Source organism: Crocodylus siamensis, chromosome 11 (assembly GCF_052110815.1).
Source record: "Crocodylus siamensis isolate JL-2025a chromosome 11, ASM5211081v1, whole genome shotgun sequence".
Taxonomy (NCBI): Eukaryota; Metazoa; Chordata; order Crocodylia; family Crocodylidae; genus Crocodylus; species Crocodylus siamensis.
This window is the reverse complement of record NC_143405.1, coordinates 782,316-805,778: the sequence shown is the minus strand read 5'-3', so window position 1 is coordinate 805,778 and position 23,463 is coordinate 782,316. Positions and strand designations below refer to the sequence as shown.

The 23,463-nt window shown below is 59.9% G+C and overlaps 1 protein-coding gene across 2 annotated transcripts in view; it reads right to left on the bottom strand.

The window, feature by feature from the left end:
- The window catches only part of LOC149855222 (uncharacterized), a 66,302-nt gene extending 47,974 nt beyond the window's left edge, over positions 1 to 18,328 (bottom strand). For both annotated transcript variants that reach the window (XM_090022447.1, XM_090022446.1), the window contains exon 1: positions 9,487 to 18,328. In XM_090022447.1, coding sequence (XP_089878573.1) covers positions 13,765 to 14,640 — 876 coding nt within the window. In that variant the 5' untranslated portion in view covers positions 14,641 to 18,328 and the 3' untranslated portion in view covers positions 9,487 to 13,764. The remainder of the gene's footprint in view (positions 1 to 9,486) is intronic.
- Between the last annotated feature and the right edge of the window lie 5,135 nt (positions 18,329 to 23,463).

Below are 23,463 nucleotides of genomic sequence, written 5' to 3'. Positions count from 1 at the left end.
CAAAGCGCACGGTGCCAGTAAGAGCTACCGCGTGTCCCCGCGAAACGGCCCTGCGCGGCGATGGAGAGATTTCGCCGTCCGCGCGGGGCCTGACAGCGCTCGGCTCCCGCGCGCTGTGCGAGCTGCTGGTGACAGCACCTGGTCGTGCTGGTGCTCCAGTCGCCGTCCCGGGGCTGGGACGCCGCGCCGGCTCCTCCAGGCCGCGGCACGTGGCAGAGGCCTCGCTAACGGTGCGGGGAGCTGCTGTTGAAGGAAGCAAAGCTCCAGCCAAAGCCGTGCGATCTGTCCACTTGATTTGGGAAGCCGCTTCCTGGGCGCACGACACCGTCCCCGGCGTGGAAGTGGTCTTTTCTGCACCTAGTCCGCGCGCCTGGATTGCACGCTCCTTGGGAACGGACCTGCCTGGCACTGCGCGCACAGCGCCTGGCACTCGGGCCGGTCCCAACCACGACGAGCTCAGACGGGGCACGCTGAATGCCTGGAGCCTCCCGCGGGCCTGACAAAAGCAAGCAGGGCAATGCCTCGAGGGGAGCCCGTTCCCAGCTGCACCCGCGAGGGGACACGGCGTCGGCACGGCCTCTCGGGGCCTGCAGCCAGGCGGGTTTCCTGCTTTCTCTGCGGCTGTCGCTTGCCCGTGACGAGATTACCTCCCCTCGCACCAGGAGGAAGCAATGTCGGATGCTGATGCTGAAAAGGTTTTGCTTGTTGGCTCATAGCTGATATTGCAAATGATTTGTGGCCCGGAGCTAGCCGGGAGCCCCTGTCCATGTAGTGACCCTCTCCGAGCTGCCAATCCCCCTTCTGCAGCCATTATAGACAGGAAGTTGTGTGTGCTTGCACATGCTCCAGGTGTGACCCGATTCCTCCAGGGCAGGAGGGGTGATATGGAGAGCGGGGTGGGAAGGATAAATTACAGCTGTTCATTAAAATTGAGGACGCTGGTAGGGAGCGAGCAGCCGCCTCGCTGTGGCGTGCGGCGCTGCGTCCGGGAGTCTCTCCAAGGCGGGTGCTGGAGTTCGGCTGTCTGGAAACTCGCACTTCACAAATGCGCGGTTGCTGCTGGGCCTCGTGGCCAGGCACGACCCCGGTCGCTGAGGTGCGGTGCCACGTGAATCTCTGAGGGTCTGGGTCGCCGCCAGGAAGACGTCTGCGTGGGTGGGTGGCTCCGTGCGCGGCGTCCGAGCCGCCTGTCCGCTCGGGTATGCAGGTCGTGTTTCCCTGTGAAAACCCGCCTGTAACGATCCCTGGCAGGTGGGGACCAGGAGCCCGTGCTGGGACTCGCTGCGCGTGGCAGGGCCGAGGGGCAGCGTGTGGGTGGCAGGATGCCCACGTGGCGGCATAGCTCTCCGTTTCGATTTCCCTGTCACGCTGCAGAGGAGAAACGCGCGGTTCATCTGCCAGTTAAGGTCAATGAACAGAGACGCGTGCATGGGCTGCCTTGGACTGCGCGAGGACACGCCAGCAGGCGTGCAGCATTTACGTGTGCTCTCGCAAGACATTTCCCTGCTACGTAGCCCCCGTTGGCTGGGCAGCGTGAGCTTCCCCTCTGTTCAGCACTGGGGAGGCCGCATCTGGATCCTGTGTCCAGCTGTGGGCCCCCATGGCAGAAAGGACATGGACACATGGGAGAGAGTCCAGTGGAGGGCAATGAAAACGTTTGGGGGCTGGGGGCCAGGACTGGTGAGGAGAGGCTGAGGGAGCCCAGGGGCTGACTGAGTCTGCAGAAGAGACCGAGGGGGATTGAATAGCAGCCTTCACCTCCCTGCCGGGGGGCTGCAGAGAGGACGGAGCTGGGCTGGTCTCAGTGGGGGCAGATACAGGACAAGGAGCAATGGGCTCGAGCTGCAGCAAGGGAAGTTGAGGCTGGATATTAGGAGAAACTTTCCACGAGGAGGGTGGTGAAGCACTGGGACAGGCTCCCCAGAGCGGTGGTGCAGTCTCCATCCGTGGGCGTGTTTAAGACCCGGGTAGGCAGAGCCCTGGCTGGGATGATGTAGCTGGGGCTGGTTCGGCCTGGAGCAGGGGTTGGACTGGATGTGACCTCCTGGGTCCCTTCAGCCCCCCCTGTCTGCAATTGTGTGATCTCATGACCAGGCCAATGCAATGTTGATCCAGTACCAAAGCTCGGAAATTATTCCAGTCATCTGAGTCACGGGGCCAGAAGCACCATCGTTCTCCAAACGGCCCCTTACGGTGCAAGAGAAGCAGTGTCGTCGGTCTCGGGGAACAAGGCACGTCCCCGGGTTGGTTTTGATTTGCACCTCAGAAAGCGAGACGTTGGGCAGAGCCTGTTTTGTGCGATGGGGCCCTCGGGTAGCAAAGCCTTTTCTGCCGCATGAGCTTGGCTAGCAAGTTGCGTGCCCACCAGCTTGCTTCCCGGCAGCCCGGAGCCGCGCTGTTTGGCCGTCGGCTCTGGCTGGAGGCGCCTGGAAGGGCCTCGAGACACGACAACACAAGCAGAGCTCGGGGCAGTTGCTCACAGGAGAAATGGAGGGGCGGGAGCGGGGTCCTGGGTACAACCCCAGACAGACGGTGCCGGCCCCGGGGGCTGCATCCCGAGCAGGGCACGGGGGCTCCGGCTGCTTCCCCCTGGGCAGGACGACGGTGTTAGAGGCAACCTGCCCCTTCTTGCCAGGGATTTGCAATAGGAGATGGCTGGATACTGGGAGGCACAGACCTGTGGCCTGTTGGCAGGTCCCAGCTGGATGCAGATTCATGACATCCCTGCCTGCCTTGGCTTGCAAACCTGCACCTAATTTCTTCTAAAAGGGCCCCGAGGAAGTAAGCAGATGTTATTATTAAAGCACTGAGTATCAGCAGCTCCTGAGCTATTGTCAGTCCCTTAATGAGCTGATCAAACCGTGGAAGGCAAGGGGTTTCTCAACTTCTCCTTAATGAAAAGGGGACCTCCAAGGTTAAAAGGCTTCCTTTCAACTGCACCAGGTTTATAGGTTGCAAAATGTCCTTTAATCAGTTTATTCTTAGAAGGCCTCCGCCATCCACTCGCGGCCGGAGGACGATGTGAAGCGGCACCCACACGAAAGCTAGCCGCTCGAGCTGAGCTGCTGCTTCTCCGGCCAGGCCGCTCGGCCTCTCCTCTGAGAAACGAGCCCCTTCCTCTGCAAACGCGGGGCCGGACGAGCCCCGCTCTGCTCCCAGGATCACAAGCTCTTTTTGCATCTCACTGTTTGTCTGAAAACAAGTCCATGTTTTCACTCTCCGTGCGGCGGCCCATCCCTCGCAGGTGTTTGCAGGGGCTGCCGGAGCTGCAGACTGCTTGGCGGGCATCGCAGGGGAGCGGGTCCTTCTGCCGGCGGTCACTGGGGTTTTTGTCCGTCTCCGTGCCAGCTGGACGTTTGGCTTGAGTTTCGTTGCTGCAGGGACAAAGAGCAGAATACGTTCCTCTGGGGTCAGACTGGGGAAGAGAGCGCGTTCATTGGTTTTAATGCTGTACAGGACGGTGCGGCCTTCTGTTAGGGGCGTCACAGTTTCTAGGTCGGAAGGGACGCGAGCAGATCGTCGAGTCCGCGCCCTGCCGTGGCAGGAAGGAGTACGGGGGTCCAACGGCCCGGCAAGGCGGCTGCTGGAAATGCGTCTCTGCACGCTTCCTTGGCAGGGCACCGCTGCGGGGGGGTTGTTGTGATAAGTTGACCCTGAAATAAACTGTATGTATACAATTTTCAGTATTAAAATCCTTGGGCCCCTGGCCCTTGTTACGGCCCGCTTTTGTGTCACTTTATGGTTGCAGTTCATTTGAAACTGGAGGGTTTTGTTTGCTGATCTGTAAATGGAGGATTGCTGGAGAACCGCCTGACGTGCCCTCTATTTTTGCTCTGGTCCGTGCCGCTTCCTGCACCCAGCGGGCAGCCGGCAAGCGAGCGGGACCGGGAGGCCGTGCCAAGTCCGAGGGGGCAGTCCCGGGCCTCTGCGCCCGCTGTCTGCAGCCCCGCCAGGAAGCAGACCACGAGAGCGCGGCTCTCGGGAGGTCCCTGCCCCGTGGAAAGCACCGAAGCCGTCTGGCGGGACAAGCAACGTCTCTGCCCGCCCAGGGCGCGACCAAGACGCTTGCCGCTGTGGTACCGCCAGCCCGGTTCACCCCCAGCTTTCCCCCGCGCGGGAGGTGCAGGCCGCGCGCTGCAAACCCGCTTGCGTGTTCCCCGAGGCGGGGCCGTTTCGGGGACGGCCCCAGCGGCCTCAGCAACAACGTCCTCCTCGGGCGTCAGTCGGAGCCGAGGGGCCGGGGCCAGGGGTGGCGAGGGGGTGCTGCGGCCTGCTACCGGCCCCGAGCCCACGCCAGTAACCGCGCGGCTGCCTGGAGAGCGGGCAGGAGGCTGCAGGGGCAAGGGCTGCAGCCAGAAGCGTCCCATGGAAGCCCAGGCAAACACGCGTGCTCGTGCGCGGCGTGCCCGGCACACGTGTGCCCCTCGGCCCCTGGGCAGGGCATCACGGCAGAGCACGGACGTCTGCAGCGCGAGTGACCAGGCGGGCTCGAAGCGCTGAGGCGAGGCCAGGGTGCGTGCAGAGGAGCGCTGTCTGCACCAGCTCCCCGCGTGGCCTGCCTGTTTCCCAGCATGCCTTGCTGCGGCTGGCCCTCTAAATGGAGCAGTCGGCTTCGGCCCAGCGCCCTTTCCCCGCGCTGCTCCCGCCCCTCGTCTCCCAGGAGCGCGGCCCTGCCCGCAGAGAGAAATGGCGGAGCCCGGCGGGCCTCCTCCTGCGGGCGCGGGCGAGGTGTGGGCACGCTCGCGTCACGCTGCTCGGTCTGGCCTGCGCTCGGGCGGCCGCCGGGACGGCTGGGCCCGGGGCTCAGGGCTCCTCACGGGGACCGTGCCCCCAGGCTTGGGTCTGGGCTGATCCCACTGCCCCTCCGGGTCTGGCCAGCCGGCCGGCGAGGCCTCGCGCGTGGTCGCGATCCCCAAAACCCCTGCGGGAGCCCCAGGAGGGCGTGATGTTAAAGACGCCAAGTCCCGGGACCAGGGCGGCGGGTGCCGGGGACGCGTCCCTGCAGCACACCCCCAGCGCGTCCGTGCTCGAGGACACGTAGCCTCACGGAGCGGTTGTTCGCACGTGGAACAGCCTGGCGGGGAGAGGCACGCTCCTGTCCGCGCTCGAAGCCGCCTCGTTTTCTCCTCCCGTGTCTCAGGGTGAGGAAACCCCGTGGTACTTGTCTGGCTATCGGATAAGTGGTGCGTACCCCTCCCCTGCACGCTCGTGTCTGCGTGGCAGCCCACGTGTGCCGGCGTTGCCGGTAGCTGGGACACGTGGGGAAGCAGGAATCGCTGTTCCCGACGGGGGGTTGCGTCCCAGCTCGTGGGGGCAGCTGGGCCGGTCCTGGGCTAGAGCCGGGGCAGGGGGCCGCGCGCCCTTCTGCCCTGCCCTGGTCCGGGGTGTGCAAAAGTGTGATCAGGTCTCGGGAGGTTTACTGCACCAGCGGTGAGGAGGTGGGTGCCAGGCACTGGCAGCAGCTGGGGCTTGGGGCAGGGTAAGAGTGTTACAAGTCTGATTTGGGGGCTGTGGTGGGGCCTTTTGGGGGCAAATCTGTGTGACCCACCCTGAAATAACAAGCCCTTTCTGGCACGGACAAAGCCCAGGTTCCCATGTGCTGAGCCTCGCCCTTCCTCCGCCCCCGGCAGCCCTGCCGGACAGCCGTGCACCGCGGCAGACTCAAGACATGAACTCATTAAGAGGATACCACCCAAAATAAATCTAGAAGGATTAAAGTGGCAGTTCTGCGCTCTTGTGCGAGCGCCGACCCCGCTGCATATTGTATTTGGCTGCGCGTGTGCTAGTTAGGTCACCGAAACCTTAGAGCGCATGAAAGCATTTCACGGGGCTGCGAGTGACACTCGATGTCGGCCTGTTTTTTATATGAGGAACTATTCGGAAAAGCCGAATTCTGCTGTGAGGTTTAAAAGGAGAAATCGGGATAGAGATTTCTACATAGAGTTTTTGTCTTAACACCGAAAGGAAACCACTGCAATTTTTGCCAAATTAGAAACAGGCTTGAGTATTAGTCTTTACGCTGATAGTACTCGAGTATTAATCCATTAAAGTAATCAAAAGAGCTTAAATAAGAATCTGAAGGCTGCAATATATATGTCAATGAACAAGCTGTAAAACTTCCTGAAAAGGTGATTTCAAAGCCATATTGCCCAAGCTTGGCAAATTGCATATTTAATTATTTTGTCAGTCCCTCTTTCTACTCTAATCTTTTGGTGAAATACCTTTAGACATATGAAATCAGTTAAGATAATTAGGCTATGATGGAATTAGGTGTTACCTGATTTTTAAGAAAGATACCATCCTCTCCCTTGGTATAAAGTGTGTGCAGACCCCAAAAGCTAGACTGTATTGTAATGTTTTCTTTTCTATAAAGATCAAAGGTCTCCAGCCCCTTTCAAGATGTTTGCAGAATTTGTTTCCTAATTATCCCACATTTACTTATTTGTGTGCCGGGACATCCCAGTTAAGTCTTTGATTGTGAAGATGGGACGTCCGGATCAGTGCGCGCTGCAAAAGCCTTGCCTCTCTCTTGCTTTTGTAGTTACCTGGCTGCACGAGATCCTGCCTTTTGGCACAGTGTAAAATGAAGGAGATGAGGTGTTGTGTTTGCTTCGCTTTAACACCCCAATCCTCTACAGCAAAGATTTGCTTTCCCTCAATAAGAGTTTACACCTTCATTAATCCCCCTTACCAGTTTACATCCTCTTCATAAGCAGCAGTAAATTATTTAGGCTTTGATTTGCCTGGGAGTTGGAATGAAATCTTTATGGTATTTCCATGATGTGGTGCCTGAGGTTCTTCGGGAGAAGTTTCTATAAAAGATTTGAAATTAGAATTTTTTGGCTCACTTCATTGACTTCATTTCCCCGCATCTAGAGAGGTATAAAAGGGGGGCAGGACACACCAGCAACGTGAAAACAGGCTGCAAGGTTTTGCAGTTCCAGTTGTGAAGTTACGAAAATAAATGTGATTAGAATAGCATGAAATCTATAAAATAAAAAGCTGAAATCTTTATAGGGGAAGTCTAATATGAACCATTTTTAAACAATGTGTTTTATTTACTTTTTATACATTTCCTTTCTTGTATTCTTTTGAACTCTCCTGAATCTTCTCATATGCTTCCTAATTGCATTTGCCTTATGACTCTTCTATCAGCTTTTCTCCCCCTGTAGTAGTACGAGTGCTTGTATTTGAAAAATAGACACCACGTCCGGCCTTTGTGAGGGAGTTTTGGAAAAGCCATCTGCACAATTCAGTCATCACAAATGCTGATGGAAGAAACCGTGGAAGATGGAAATGACTCGGCTAATGGGGAAATGAAATCAGTGACAGCGTTTAAGGGGGTTTTCGGTGACTGGCAGCTCCAGAAACCTGGAAGAGGCCATAAATCCCTTCTCTTTGAAGATGATCATTCCTTCTGTTTGACCTCTTTAAAAAGCTGCTCGCTTCCCATCGGCAGGAAATGCAAGTTGCTCTTTCTGGGCCTTCGCCCCACGCGTGGAAGCAGGATCCCCGCGGGAGGAGGCGCTCTGCACCCTGGGCGCTGGCGGGACAGGACCGGGCGGCCAGCAGCTGAGCGCCTGCTCCTGCCTGCCCTCGTCCACCCAGCGCGTCGCGAGCCCAGCCGGCCCGCGCAGAGCCCGGCTGGGCCTGGGAGCTGCCTCCTGCTCCTGCGCGAGCTCCCGGCGCCAGGCTTGCCGGCTCCTGCGCGGGTGAACGCCAGCGTGCCCAGCCCGCGGTAGTGACGTCTCTGCTGTCGTTCCTAGGACGGTGTGACCAGAACCGTGCCGTCTCGTCTGTCCCTGCTCCTCCGGCCTGCGCGCCACGTCCGGGCGCTCCTTCACGGGCGCTTTGCAAACAGCGATGCGTCTGGGTTTCCTTCCATCTTCCACGGAGGAGCCATCTCCAGGCTTTTATGTCCTGGTTCAGGGAAGCACTCGAGCATGTGCTGTTCTGCGGCGTTACCCCGTGCAGCGCACGTCCCAGGGCTCCCTCGCACTCGGGGGGTGCTGACCGGGGCCTGACCATGGCTTTTGTCCAGGCTTTGCCCTGCACTCAAATGCTCTGTTGCTTCACTTCCACCTTCTCATGGTCTAACTCATTTCGAGGGTTGTTTCCTCCAGGCATCCAGCTTCCCTCTCCCTATCTCCTGCCTTGTCGTTGGTCTTGGTGTGTTGTGCGGGCCACTGCTGACGTCCAGTCTTTCTCCCACCTGTTTATTTGTGCAGCCGGGGCTCCACGCTCAGACAGGTTCACTCTGCTCACTTGGGGAGTTGTTTTCTCCATCGCATGGATGATGATTTCCTAATTATTCGGTGACTAATGATTTGGCTTCTGCTCTCGAAGCTCCAGGTCAGTTTGGCATGTCTGTCCGCTCCTCTGCCGTTCTTCCAGCGTCACAACAGCGGCGTGCTGGCCTTCTCCCAGCATTATCCCACATCTTGGCCCCTAGCATTGGCCTTCAGGTCACCACGTGCTTTTCTGCATGCTGAGAGACTTGTGCGTGTGTCCAAGTGTCTTCATTCATGAAACGAGGCCGTCCCCAGGCCCCCGGCCCGATTCCCTCCGTGACTCCACCCTCACATCCACACATTGTGCAGCCTTGTAAAAACACACAAACCTGGGGCAGACTGGATCTCAACTGCCAAGCTTTCAGGAGACTGGTCCCCAAACACCTGACCTTGCATGGTCAGCTAAGATATAAAAAAAAATAATTTGTAGACTAGCTTTCTTGGATGGCAATGGTTAATATTTACTAGTTAATTCTTTGGAAAACTCTTCCTCTGGAAACACCTCTCTCTCCCTCCTCCCCCATACCTAGAGGATATAACTCTCTGCTTCTTGCATTCCAGTAGCAGTGGATTAAGGAGAGACCAACAAAGGGGCTGGTGGAGCACCAATGACAGAGTTTGAATGAATGCACATATCATTAATCCCGGTGCTAGGTTGCAATTCTACTGAACGGCAAAGTTTTTATTCCCCTTCATACTACAATGACCAGGATGGCTCTTGTTTTATAGTAAACTTTTGCAACTTCTGCAAAATAGTTCTTCTTTACCTAAATTATTACAGAGCTATACAGCTAACACACTTTCAAAACTTGAACATTTCAAAGGAAAACCCACCTCCTTTATAATCAGTCATGCATACTGCTAGATAACAGGAATTATTTTAAATGCATTTTTAAATTTACTTCTATTAAATTGAAGTCTTCATTAAAATCGACCAACCGGCGTTATTAGAGCCAGGGTGGATGCAAGCATTCCGTGGAAACTCTCATAAATTTACACACGTTGCAAAAAGAAAGTAGGAGAAAAATGAAGCTTTTCATGCATAATTTTTTTCATGCTTCAGGATGTTGTGACTCAGTAATTAGCCAACACCTTTAGCTGGGTTGATTCTAAGTCTATGTAGCTCAGTGTTGAACTCGCCTTGTATTAGCGTGGTCAGCTGGTCAAATGTCGCTACGCAAATCCAAGCGTTTACCTTGTGATTAGGTGCAGCAGACGCCCGCGCAGGTGAGACTCGGTGAGGTTTGTATGCCGGGATAAGAAGAAGCCCGTGGAGGATTAGGGTGTGCTAAGTCTCTCTTCAGACAGGTGCACAAACACTTCCCCCTCATAGGTGCTACCTGCTCTTTACTGGACATTTATTACAAGTCAATGCAATTTCACAAAGCACCTGCATGCAATAAAAACCTATTACATGTGTGAGGCCTTAAGGAAATTAACGGTTCCTCCCTGGGGATGCATATTTTGTTAAGATGTTTATTACAGACGAAGTGGTCCTGGGGTAAAACATTAACAAGTTGTAGAGTGATAAAAGGAATTTTATCATTTCTCAGTGACATAAATAGGAAGAAACCTTTAACTAAATCTATAAAATTCCTGTTTCCTAATGAATTTGCTTTAACTATTTATTAACTGGATCAGCTTATTCAGACCAACATTTGGGTTTTGTGTTTTGGGGGGAGAGGGTTGGAAAACCAAAATGAGTCTCGGGCCCCGTCTGCCGTCTGAAATCACCAGCTCTGTCACCCCAGAAAAGAGACTTGGCCTGCGCGTTGGAGTGAAACAAGAGCGATCGATAGTCTCTCGTGAGATTAAAGAAAGCAGAACTGTAAAAGGCAGCTCGCTTTTCAGATGCTGATTAAGCACCGAGTGCAGCTTCCAAATTCTGTATTAAATTATAACAATAAGACTTAACCCATACATAGCTACATATCGTACAGATTACACATCTTATTTGGGGGCAATTTATTTTTGGTTAGGATGCCAAATGCAGATTCTTTTTTTAGCACTGTTTTAACCACGTTTGTCTGTGTGCCATTATTAGAGATGAAAGCACAAGAATACTGGCTTTGGATTAAGAAGGCTGAATCTAATTGAATTATATGAATGTAGTTAAATGTCTACTTCAGAAAGGCTATATTCACTTTCAAGATTAGTTACTTCAAGAGTTAATGGGCTATTTAAACAACATAGTCCCAGAGCCAAGCACAGGTGGGCTGTGTTAATAACTTTATTTAAGCCGTTTTTTCCCCTTTTGAGAGGCACAAGCCATCCATTAATGCATTCATTAGAGTTTATGGCATAGTTCTGCTTTTCTCCTAATGACACTATCCAGACTCAAACTTGCTCGGCTAATTTAGCCCAGCTGCCCTTTGCCTCTCAGCAACAGGTCTCTTGTTCTCCGCTCGGACGTGCTCCAGTGTCACCGTGATTAGTCTGGGTTGCGCTGCTCGTTTTTGCAATATTGTTTTGGGGGCTCTGCGCATCTGCGCCCGCTTTGCTCTGGGCCCCGTCCCCGGCAGGCACGCCGGCTCGCTCTGGGAGGCGCGCCGGGGAGCAGGCGCGGTGACAGGCAGGGCCGCGCGCCCTGCAGCCCCGCGCCGCCCCGCGCTGCATTCCGATCTGATTGAACAGGGCGGTTTATGACTTTGCTCTGCCCAAACAAGCCAGAAGTTTTAATATCCAGTTCTGCCGGGAAGGTATTTGTAGCAGTTCCTTGCCAGTGCCCTGGCCCTTCGCGCCACGTTAAATCAGAGTCCAAAGATGTTTTCTGCTGATGTCACGACAGTTGTAAAACGCAGCTGAGGACAGACCGGCCCCCTTGTACCGGTAGCTAGAGCGCAGGTGACCTGCGTCTGGTTAGCGAGCAATTCCCCAGGTCCTCATGAATATCACAATGAATCAGAGCGACCAGTGTGTCACGCGGGAGCGGGCCGCCCCGAGCCGCACGCGCAGGTTGCCGGCTCTCTCTCAGCGCTGTCAGCTGCTGACACTTGCTGGGCGTATTTTGGCACGTTGCATCGGATTAGAGTCTGCCGCTCTAACCTTCCTGGGATTAGCAGTTTGGGCAGTTTGCAGCCAGGCTGAAATAGCCTCCCCTGGCTTATACCTCCAGCAGCTTCTGCGACTGCCGCGGCGCTTCCCGTAGCTGCCTTTCCAGTAGAAGCATTGGCCCCTTTGGCGCGTGTGCAGCTGGCGTACGCTGACGGTAGCCGACGGTGCGACTGCCTCGCAGGTGAATTCCCGGTGGCCCCCGCTGCAAGGGGCCTGGCGCTCCCCAGGGCCTGGCGGCACTCGAGGGAGCAGCGCAAGCTGCAGCGCAAGGATGCGGTACATACGATGGCCATGTAAAACGTGGCGCTAGCTCTGTTCCCATGAATTATGCAGATAAAGGATTTCCACGGCTCTATCCTGCAAGAGCCTCTATACTTAGAAACCGCCGTTTCTATCGTTAGCACCAGAGGCGCATCCTTTCATTCATCTGTACAGCAGCGTGCGAACCTCTGGCGTCGTATCGGTAAGAGGAATGGCGTTTCCCTCGACTGCGGGCCCGAGGAGCCTGCAGGGCAGGCGTTGTCCAGCGACACGGCAAGGAAGCTTGGCATCCCAGTGGGCCAGCCCCCGAGCCGGCCACGCTGACCGGCTGCCGGCGGTGCTTGGAGGGCGGCCTGGCGACGGCAGGGCCTGGCCAGGCAGGGCCGTTCCCTCCGCTCTCGCATCCCCTTGTTCTGGGGGTCTCTCCTGGCAGAGGTGCGTGGGCAGCTGGCCTCGGCGGTGGGCCGTGCCCTGCGGCCCTCGGCCCAGATGGACACGTGTCGTTCGGCAGGCAGGCTGCTCCAGTGGGCCCGCGCCCAAGATGCCGTCTCCTGCTGACCTTTTCTAGGGTCACATTCACAGCAGCTAAGAGCACAACCCCACCGGTGTGGGCCAGGAGACCCTCAGCCCAGCCGGTCCCTGCGTTGCTGCAGCCCCTTGGCCGCAGGGAGCCCGTCGCTGCACCATCGGTCGAGCCTACAGGAGAGCACGCCGGCGGGGTGCGGGCCGCGGTCGCCCTGGCCCCGGTGCCACGCGCATGCCAGCCGGGTTGACTTCCATGCCTTGCTCCTTGCTCCTCTGGGTGCATGCGCGCACTGGAGGGAGAAAGCCTCTCGCTGCGTTTTTACGCCCAGTCTGTTCATAGAAATCGGGAATGTGCCCCGTCCTGCAGCCATCCTACAAATCATGCCCTGATTCCTGCCATGATGGACGCTGGCAACACACATCTTCCAGCCCACGAGAGGGTTTCTTCTGGGGCTATAAAGGCCATGGAGGGAGGAGGAGAAAGGCAGTGCTTGAGCATGCATAAATCTCCCCAACTCCCGCTCATCTGCCACAACCTGCCGGAGAAGGAGGTTTTACCCAAGACCTGGTGAATGAAGCATTTTGCACACATTGTCATTTTGGAGTGGTCTTTGTTTGTCTTTGATTTATTGCGATTTTGCTGCTGCTGCTGGAAAGTCACCCCATGCAGCGTGCGATGAGTGTGTAGTCACTTGTATGTGGCACCTGGAAACCGTGTCCCTGGGACCGCGGGCCCTGGGAAGGGGCAGAGCAGCCTCGGCGCGTCACCTGCAGCGTCTCTGTCCCCTTCCAGCTCCGGCAACATCGCGGCTCCAACTGTTGCCACTAACGACTCGTGCTGGTTACGGGACATGGAGGGACCTGCCCAGGCGGTGGTCTGCAGGTCACGCGTGCCTGGCACGCCAAGGCAGCCCCGGGCAAGACCTGCAAGGCTGGCAAGGGCAGAGCCAAGGCCTCTCTGGGCTCAGCCATCCTCACCCCTCTCGTGCGGGGGTGAAGGTGACCCTGCAGCTTGGGTGGTCTGATCAGGAAAGGCAGCAGTGCAGAGACGGGCACATGCTGAGGCCTGGGGAGGGGCGGCCAGGCCTGGCTTGCGTGGCCCGTGCGGACAGGGCGCGCCACGTTCCCCCGAGCGCCGGCAGCCTCTGTGTTGGAAGGCGGAGGTAAAAAAAGGGGCATCGGGCAGTCTCCCCCGTCGTGCTCGCTGGGCACCGCGGCACGCTCTCACCCTGGCCCAGGCATCGCGCTGTGCTGAGCTCGCCCCTGCCCTGCCGCATGGGATCCCGCGGGCCCCGAGCCGCCGTCTCTGCCCGGTGACTCCCGCTGCGCAGCGCACGTCCCGCCGGGCCCGAGGGCTGACAGACACGGCCCACGGCTGCGCCCCTGCCAGGGTCGGTGCTGGTGCCCTCGTCCCGGAGGGGGAGACCACCGCGGCTCCTCTCCAAGCTGCTGTGAACAGCTCCGCGTAGTCCAGAGCTCAGAGATGGTTTTCCCCTTGCAAAGCTGTGGTGCGAGCTGCGTTACGGCTCGGAGGGCCAGCCGGGCGCAGACTCCCATCCCTGGGGCCATTCAGCTGGGAGCCATCCCAGAGGCGGGCGACCAAGGGCGATTGCCCGGCCGAGCGGGGTCCTCCTCAGAAGAGAGCGGAGCTGCAGGGCGAGGGCGAGAGGCCTGCTCCGGGCCTGCTCGGCGATGCCCTCGGCGGCTGGGCCCCGGGCGCCGCCAGGGCAGACGGACCCGAGGGGGCTGCGGGGAACCAGCCGCCGCGGCCAGCAGACTCCTCCGCCGAGCTGCTCGCGGGGACGCGGAGCGGAGCCGGGCGCCAGGACGGGCACCGTGACAGGCGGTGGCAGTCCCCGCGTCGCTCTCCCCCGCGGCTGACAACTTGCCGCGGCGTGTCCCGCTCGGCGCGCGGGCCGGGGCGCGTGCGGTATGCCGAGGCAGGCCAAACGCGGCGCCCCTTCCCCTGGGCAGGGGGTGCTCTGCTGCCCGCCTGCCTGGGCGCCGCGGCGGTGGCGTCGCTGTGCAGAGCTCGGGTTGGCTTCCAGCAGCCCGGCAGACTCGGGGTGTGCAGGAAGCGGGGGGCTCCCGGCAGCGAGGACCGGGGCTGGAGGGGGTCGCTGCAGCAGGACTCCCCGGGCCGTGGTGCACGCGACCGGCCTCGGGCCCCGCACCGCTGCAGAGGGGGACATGCGGGCAGGACGGGCCCATGGCCACGGGCAGACACGAGGGAGTGGGGAGGTGACACGGGCCGTGGCCGTGGGGGAGCAGGCGGCGCTGTGCGAGAGCCCCCCGTGCTCCCCAGCGGCCGTCTCCAGCCCGGCTGAGGGGTGGCTCGCGGCCCGCGCCCACAGCCCGCCCGGCCCCGTCGCCTCTGCCTGCGTCGCAGAGCAGCGTTGAGCCGTAGCCGAGAGCACGGGGGTCTCTGGGGCGGAGGTGAAATGAATGCCGGTGGGAGCCGCAGCAACATTAGCCCAGGCGGCAAGCAGAGAAACGAAACGGACGCCATCAGTAAAGCGCGCTCTGTCCCCGCCCCGGCCGTGCTCCGGTCCCTGGCCCGCCAGGGGGACGCTGCACGTCCGGCTGCGGCACGCTGGGCGCAGGGAAGGGCAGCCGCTCGCCCGTCACTTGAGCACTAGCTGCCAGGAGGCTTCAGGATCCGTCCTACGCTGACCCGAGTGACACGCGGGGACCAAGTGCCCGCAGACGTGTGCCCTCCTCCAGCGTGGGGCCACGTGCCGCTGAGGCATTGCACGCCTGGCCCCAGCTCAGGGCTGCACGGTTGTGCACAGGACCCCTGCTTCCCACGCGTGACTTGTCCCTGAAAGCCATCACCTTCATTGCGGGTTTTAAAGGCCTGCGTGACTTCTTTGCTGCGTCCCGGGGCCTGGTGTTGTCCGTGCTGTGTGTTAGGGTCCTGTGCCGGCTGCCTTTCTGCTTCACGCCCACGACTGCACGCGCGTTTCCCCCCGGTGCTTCTGCGCGTGGTGGTAGCTGCTGCGGGGACCGGAGGCACCGTAACCCAGACGTGGTCCATGGTCCGAGAAGCGTTTGCGCCGCCACGGCTCTGCTGCCGCTCTCCGTGGCGCTCTGGAGAGAGCTCATTTTTCATTAGGGACAAGAGACTTACGAGGCACAGACGAGCGCCCCAGAGAAGGTTCATAAATCACCGGGGATTAGTGGCAGTGATGGGTGTATCGGCGGGGCGCAGCGCGGGCCCCGCGGGACAGGCCGGCCCTGCTCAGTGTTCGTCACAGGTCAGAAACGCGAGCCCCTTGACAGACGCCACGTAGGTCTTCACTTCCAAATTCGCCCATCTGAGAAACATCTGTGCGCTTAGGCTGGCAACTCTCAAGGCCTGCGCTGCCAGGCGCGCCGCTCCGCTGCACAGCTCGGCGATGCGCGCGGCGCAGGACAACGGCGGAGGTGCAGCAGGAGTTTATGAAGGGCAGGTTCATGGGGCGATCAAACAGCACCCGGGCCTTCACAGACAGGGCTCAGCAGGTGCTCGGAGCCGCTGCGAATATCAGCGAGGAGGGGACGCAGATTCAAGGCGCGAGTCGGAAGGTCTGCGTCTTGCTCGAGGAGACGGGCCTGCAATGCTCTGCCTGCTCTCGCGCACCAGGGTAGGCCGCTCGCGTCGCCGCAGGGGAAGGCGCTCGTGTCACGGCCGGACCACGGCGGGCCTCGCGCTTGCACCCGGCGGTGCAGGTGTTTGACGACCCCCGCCCGGGTGGGGGCAGCTCCAGCCGTGCTGGGCTCTGGGGGTCGGGGAAGCAGCACGCGTCTCGCTCCTTCGCCCGGGCGGCCGGGACTCGGCACAGGAGGTCTCCCGACCGGGCCCGTCCCTGCAAGCAGGATTGTTTTTCACTCTGAAAAGCAGGGTGGAGGGGAGGAGAGGAGTGCGCCGCTCGACCGGGGGCAAACGCTGGCTCTCGCGGCGCGCCCTGCGCCGGCCAGGGTGCGCGTGTGGAAGCGTGCGAGCGGGCGGGGAAGCCAGGGCCCGGCCTTCCCCACGCTCCGGGGCACCAGGACACAGTCGGAAAGCCCTCCCCGAGCACGGCGCCCCGGCCCGTCACAGCTGCGCCGAGCAGCACCGGGGCGTCGATGAAGGCGGGCGAAGGGCAGCCCGTGACCTTGCCCCGGAGGGCCCTGGGGCCTGCGGCGGGTGCCGAGCAGCCCAGGCCCGGCGGCTCGGCCTGCTCTGCCGTCGCAGGGCGGACGGAGCCGGAGCCACGCGGGGCTGCGGGGCCATCTGCTGGGAGCCGGCGGCCGCTGCGCCGCAGCCGGGCGAGCAGCGCCCTCGGGGATCGCAGACGGCTCTCGCCGCCCCGCCGCGAGCGCGCGTGCCCGCTCCTTCGGCCTCTCCTCGGGCCACGTGCCGGCCAGGCCGTTGCTCATCTCGGCTGCAGCCTCCGGACCCTCTCCGGCTTCTCCACGGCCTTTTTGAAACGCAGAGCCAGACCTGGCCGCGGCCTGCAGAGAGGCGCCGCCGTCACCTCCCGTGTCCTGCGCCTGGCGCTTCTGCGGACGCAGCCCAAGGCCCGCTGGCCTTGCATGTGTGATCCCCCGTGCCGTCCCATCCGGCCGGGCTCGCCCCTTTTGCAGCTAGATGATTCTTCCCGAGCTGCAGCACCTGGCGTGCGTCCGCGGCGAACTTCACCCCGTTGCTTCAGCCCAGCTTTCCAGTCTGCCAAGATGGGTCGGACTTGCACGCGCATCCGCCAACCTGTTCACAGTCCCTCCCGGTTTTGTAGCTGCTGAAGGTTTCTGTGCCAGCATCCAAATCATTAATAACCACGTAGAGCCGTGCTGGGCCCAGGACAGACCTGTGTGCGCGCCACTTGCCGTCGTGACATGGATCCACTGATAATCGCCCTTGGCTCATGGCTACGAAGCCAGCGGTCTGTCTGCCCAGAGTAGTTTCTCCAGCCAGGTTTCCGCAGTTTGCCACAAAACCAGCTTGGCCGGCCCCGGTCTGGAAGCTGACCTGCACACGCCAAGTCCACGGCAAGGCCGGACCCTGCTCTGGTCTCGGCCACGTTACGTCGACGTTTCCATAGCGCTCCTGAGGGCGTGCGGGACGGAGAGGCTGCCCGTGCCCAGAGCGGGGTCAGCGCAGACCCAGCCGCCTCTCGCTTTTCTGCCCGATCTGATGACAGGCGGCAGGGGACTCTTGCGACAGCTCCCTTCCCCTTCTGTTTTCACTCCCCAGGACTATTTGATGTCCTCGATGTATCACGGCAATGCCGCCAGTCTCTCTGGGCGGCCGGCGGTGAACATGGCACCCGTACCCCCGATGGGGTGCAGGCAGGGACCTGAAGTGAAAACCATCCCTGAAGGGGTGAGTCCCGCTGGTCATCACCGTCGCTGCGGCGAAGGACAACCAGCACCAGCAAACATCAAGTAAAACAGTTCGGAATGGGGATCCTTCTCGGCGTCCGGCGCTCGCTGTCTCTTGGCAGTTAAAAAGGCTAAAAGCTTAAAAGCATAAAAAGCTAAAAGCCTAAAACCGCCACAGGGCTGCCACTGGGTAGGGCAACCAGCACCTTAAAAACTGCTCCTCCCGCGTCGTCAGCACAGAGTATTAACCGTGTTGCAAGCCAGGCAGAAGGCAGGGCAGATTTGCACCTTATAGTCTGACTAAATCAGGGATGCATGCGCTTTTGCGAGCAGCAGCTCACTTCGTCAGGTCAGCAGCGATGAAGCGAGCCACCGCTTGAGGAAGCTTGTGCCCCTCTGGGGTTCGCGGGTAACACGGGCCCATCTCCACCGGGGAAACTGCCCCGCCTGGCGTTGACAGCAGGGCCAGAGCCCCTGGGTTTTCCACACGCAGCCTGCAATGGAGACATGGGAGCTGCTTTCTTTCATTTAAAAAGAAGCTTTAAAGGAGTATTAATCGCCTCGGGGCTGCCCCAGCGCTCTCCACGTGTGCAGGCGGAAGAATACCAATGGGATGTGCGTAGACACCCCCATCCCCTCGGGCTGGAGACCTTTCATAGGAAATTATTGTTCACAGACAGATGCAAGCAGAGCCCTGCTGCTTTTTTGTGTTGAGTGCAAGGAAAAAAACGTCATAGCTGCTCGGGTGTGTTAATGCCATTACCGCGGTCTTGGGCTATGTCTCGGGGGCATTCGCAAAAAAACCAAAGACTGGGGAAAGCTAATTGGAAAAAAGAGAACGTCCCCAGCGGGGTAGTCACCTGTCCTCTCCTGCCGAAGGTGAAGACAAAACCCGCCGGCGTGCTGCAGTGGAGGGCGCTGGGTCCCCACAGGCCGGCGGCCGCACGATGAGCCGAGGGAAGGACGTTGGTTTCTTTGGGGGTTGCTCGAGTCCGCCGGCCCTCGAACCAGCCCGGTCCAACGTGCCGGGGGCAGCGTGCGGCCCAGTCCCTGTCCTCGCCCGCCGGCTGTGGGAGCCTGCCCGGGCCGCGCTGCCTGACACGGAGGGAAACCTCACCTAATCTCCTCGACCACATCTGTGCAACTACGGGATGGTCTTTTTTCCCCTCCTGCCAACAAGGAAGGCAGTGTGTTTTCTTAACATTTGAGGGCATGATTTATAAACAACCATTAATGGTCCTTTTAACCTCTTCTTTTCAATGTTTAAATTTCAAATTTTTTGGATGCAAACTCTTTAAATCAGTTCAATATGCTGTGAAGGGCTTGGCAAGAATTCAGCTTGAATTGCTTCCAAATGGAAACATTTGTAATACAAAATAATCACTTCAATAGTTTTAATTGACTCTCCATTGTGCATATAGCTTTAAATAACTGAAGTGTGTCCAGTGCCTAGAGATGCTTCCATTTAGCGGTGACGTGGGGATACGGGCGTAGGTCGGGCAGCTTCCAAGTGCAGGAGCTGTGCGCGGGGTGTGTCACGAGGGGTTGCTTTGCATTTAATTGCGGGGCTTAGAAAGCCGTGCAAGCCTCCCGGAGTGATGGGACAACCACGGCGGCCAGCTGGCAATCCTGGTGCGAGTTTTGCCAGACCCTGGACTGCTGTCAGTGGGAGCCAGTCACAACTCCCTGGTTTGCCCATCCCCACTCTGGGCTGGGAAACTGGTGTTACCTGGATGCTCAGAACCAAACCTGTGGGCTCCGGCCCGGGGGATCAGAAGTGCGCAGATAACAACAACCAGCTCCCAGGCCGGGCGGAGGGGCCAGGCTGAAAAACAACCATTCGGCGGCATTCGAAAAGGACCTTCCTCTTCCCCCGCAGCACCTGTGAGTGCCGCCGGGGCCATATCCCTCCGGCTCCGGCTCCGGCTCCGGCTCCGCTTACGAATGAGAACAACTGTGACGAGAGAATGGAAAACTCGCACCGAAACACCGTCAAACGGCAGGATTTGCCCTCGTGAAGTCTTACCGAAGTGAGTTGCTTTCATCCACCCATAGACGATGTCGTAGGTGTGACTTTCATTGCTGAACGGGTCGGCTGTCGGGGCAGCGAGGCCTCTCGCACAAGAGCTGCTTTCTCCGGAGCTACCTGGGGCTGCCCCGGCGGGCGCGCTGGCTCCGGGGGCGCCTGTGCGGCCGCCTGCGAGAGACCTGCCCCGCGGCCCTGCGGCCGCTTGACCAGCCGCCTCACCGTGCCAGGCCGGGAAGTTAGCGTTCGAGAAAGGCGCGTGTTCGTTTTGAAAGGGCCGGAGAATTCCCACGACCTTTCAGGCCCTTTTGTTCAGTGGTTTTCTCTTTTTCCCCGCTTAAATAGCGGGGGGAGAGGCAAAATGGGCGGTGACCACGAGGGGGAAAGGGCGTCCGTGCTTCTTGACTGTTTCACCTTGCAGAGGCGCGTGCTAAGATTTGGGCTTGGCTTGGGGGCTGTTTGACTGATTGATCGATCAACTGATTGCCTGACTGATCATCTTTGGTAATGCGGGAAAATCAAAGTGAGAGGAACTGGGACAGTCTGTCACTTCGAGAAACCCTCCCCTGACACGCATTTAGGGAGAAAAGGGGAGGGGAGATTAAAATAAAAGAGAGACATCTCTTAAAAAAACAAACCCAAACATGCTTAAAACAACGGGGTCATTATTGTTTTGTTCCGTTGAGAAATATTTTTAAAATTTCAACTTAATTATAATTCAGTTTGCCATTAAACGCTCCAGCAACACCATTTCTTCTCTTTTACTTCTTTTCCTAACAGTTAAGACACAACCTGTTGCCCCCCTGCGCCTCGGGGACAAAGCGGGGCTGGAAGGCGCAGTGAAGCGGGGGCTGAGCTGGGGGGATTTAGCACGAGGGCAGACTCGTGAGGACGTGGTGAGCTCCCCCTTCCCCACAGGCAGCACAGGGCTCGGCGGGCAGGACTTTCTGGCCTGAGCTGCGTGCGAGGTTGGAGCAGATGATTGCACCACGGACCAGCCTCACAATCTGCTAACCGGGGTTTGCTTCTCGCCCTTCCCCTCCGCCCTTGTGCGCGTTGGGTTTCTGCACCCCAGGACCCGCTGGCTGGAGCAAACTCGGGCATTCACCGTCCTTACGGAGAGGAGCCCTTTTGCCTGGCACTGCGATGGTCTCCCTGCCTGGGCAGGTCTGCAGCTGTGGGCAGGGACAGGTGGACTTGGGCAGGGCAGATGTGCGAATGCCGGTGAAAATACCCATTTCCAAATATACATCCTCACCGAGCAGAGATCGGTAGGGTCAGCGGCCCTAACGACGGAGCAGCCGCACAGCAAAGCACGGGCAGAAGGGCTGTGAGCCGTCATTTGGGCAACAACGACCTTCTGTCCTTGTTCACGTGGGGCTGGCCAGGCCCCAGGCGCCCTCGGCTTCACCGGGACCCGTAGCACCTGTCACTCGTTTGGAGCCAAGACCTCCAAACTGCCTGGTCTTAAATATTCGTGACTGACAGAAATAACCTTGGCCAGCCCCTGCACCGCTGAACTGGAGCTAATGCATGTTAAACATGCAGTTAGGTCATTTCCTTAGACAGCCTGCATCTCCTACGGAGGAGATGTTGCAGCACTGCATGCCCCTTCCCACGACGTGCCTCGGGCTCCTTACAATGACATCTTTGGGAGTCGGATGTGCCACACCAAATGTAATAAAGACCTGCTGAAGCTCTGATCGTCTGCACGTCCCCAGTGCCAGGGAGCAGTGACTCGCTGTCACTTGTCAGGACGGAGGTGCACGGTTCCTGCTGCGCTACCACTGGAGGAGGGGTGTTGGATACGGGCGACACCGGGGCTATCGTTCGCACAGACAGCCGTCCCGCGGGCATCTCTGTGCCCTGCCCTCTGCAAAACCAAATGACTGCTTGCTGGCAAATCTGCATCAGCTTCTTACGTGGTAGCAACCGGCGTGAATGCAGTGCTCACCTTTGCACATGCCCGCACACATGTGCCTTCCATCGCTCCCATCTGGCTGTGGCCCTCGAGCCGCGCCATGGGGGAGCGCCCTGCTGAGGCCGCCCGTGCCTGGAGGACTCTCGTGTTGGCCGTTTCCTTGCACGTGGGGTGGCAAGGCCCTGTTCTGGGCACACTTCTGGGCCTGGGGCTGGTCCGTGTGGCACTGCTAACTTTGTGACAGCGGGCGTTCAGCTGGAAGCCCCAGCTCCGGGAGTCCCGTGAGCGCACCGGGCCGTCGCGCTCCTGCATTTAAACCAGAGGCAACCGCGTCTTGCTCCTCTAGAGACGCGCTGCAGGAGCTGCCGCCCAGCTCGGGCCCGAGCGCAAACGGGCAGGACCCGCGTGGGGCCGCCGCGAGCCAGCCCAGCTCCCGCTCCCCGCCTGCTCTCCCCACGCCCGCCTGGCGGGCGTTTTTGTGCCATGAGGGGCTGGCGGCCTTGCTCTGTGGCAGGGCCTGTGCTGAGCGAGGCGAGGGCTGAGCGGCGGAGGAGGAGCCTGGGTGGGAAACGCGGCCGGACGTGGAAACCGCTCGCTGCCCCGGGGCTGGGCTGCATCCGCGTGCGCCGGGGAGCTGCCGGCACGACCAGCCCGTCCCACGTCCCCAGCCGCGCACGGGCCTTGCAGCGGGGCGCGCCGCGCCGCGGGAGTCCGTCCGTGTCGCCAGGTCCCGTCTGGCCGCGGAAAGCCCCCGGCCGGCCGCTGGACAACTGGCCAGTGCCTCCTGGCTTGGCTTAGAGGGACTGTTTTGTAAAGAAATGTTTCATGTTCCCAGCCAAATCAAGTCCAAATCCATGAGTCAGCCCAGAGCCATAAGTGGCCCTACAACCAGCAACCATCCTCCACCCCACCTGGGGCTTCGGGTATTTCCAACGTCTTTTGGGGGGCATCCTATGTGCAGGGCCAAGCCAGGAGGGTTGGGGTTCAGAGGCCCCCAAGTTTTGCTCGCCCTCAGCCATACGGCTGCAGGAGCGAGCTGGGGAGGGGCCTCCATTTCCATCAAGTGGGCTCTAAGCCCCGAGACCTCGGCGGATACTAAACCAGGCCAGAAGAACAGTTGTCCCCTGGGCTCTTAAGGAAAATTGCCTTCATGGACCCAGCTACACGGTGTTTCTCTTGCCGGGCTCGGGTTAAAGCACTGCATGCTCAATGCTTGCAAAGGCACCAGCCGGCCGGCGCGACGCGGGGCCCAGCACCTCGCGGACCAGACAGCCGGGGAGCTGCCGCGGCCCTTCTTGCTCTGAGTGCTCCTAAAACTGGAGGGGGAGAGGGAGAAGGGATTCAGGTTGGGATTTGGGGGAAGGGCGTGTTGTCGTCCTCTCGATGCCTCCTGCCACGCGGACGGCGTCGCCTCCTCTGGGAAGGGAGCCGGGCGTAGCAGGGCCGGCAGGGACCCGACGGCCCCCTGCCCGCCCCGCGCCGAAGGATGCTGCTCTGCTCCCGAGTCCAGGCCGCCCGGTCTCGCTGCTGGAGGCTCCCGGTGGCTTCAGTGCGCGTCCCCTCGCCCTCCCACCACCCCGCCTGGCAAGAAGCCGGCGGGGAAGCGTCGCGGCCGGACGCCCCCGAGCCGTCCCTCCCCGCGCCGATGAGCCTGGAAACAGAGCGACTGGGCCAGCCTGGAAAGAGGCTTCACAGCCCCGGCGCGCGCCAGCCTGTCCCCTTGCAACCTCGACGCCAGCGGCTGCTTTGGCCCGGGTCAGCCGAGCGTTCGGGGCCGATGGCCCGTGCGAAGGGGGACGGCCCGCTAGCAGCCGGGGTGCCCTGGCCTGCGGCGGGGTGCAGGGGAACCGTGCATGCGTGCGGGCAGCGCAGCGAGCTGCTCCGGCCACCCGAGGCCCCGCGCCGCTGGCTCAGAGGAGCCCGGTGCGGCCGCGCCGCGCGGGGCAGGGCCGGAGGACGAGGGCAGCGGGGACTCCGGGCAGCGTAAGGCTGGCGCCTTGGCAGGCCTTGCCGTGAGGCGGGCGCAGCGCAAAGGGCTCGGC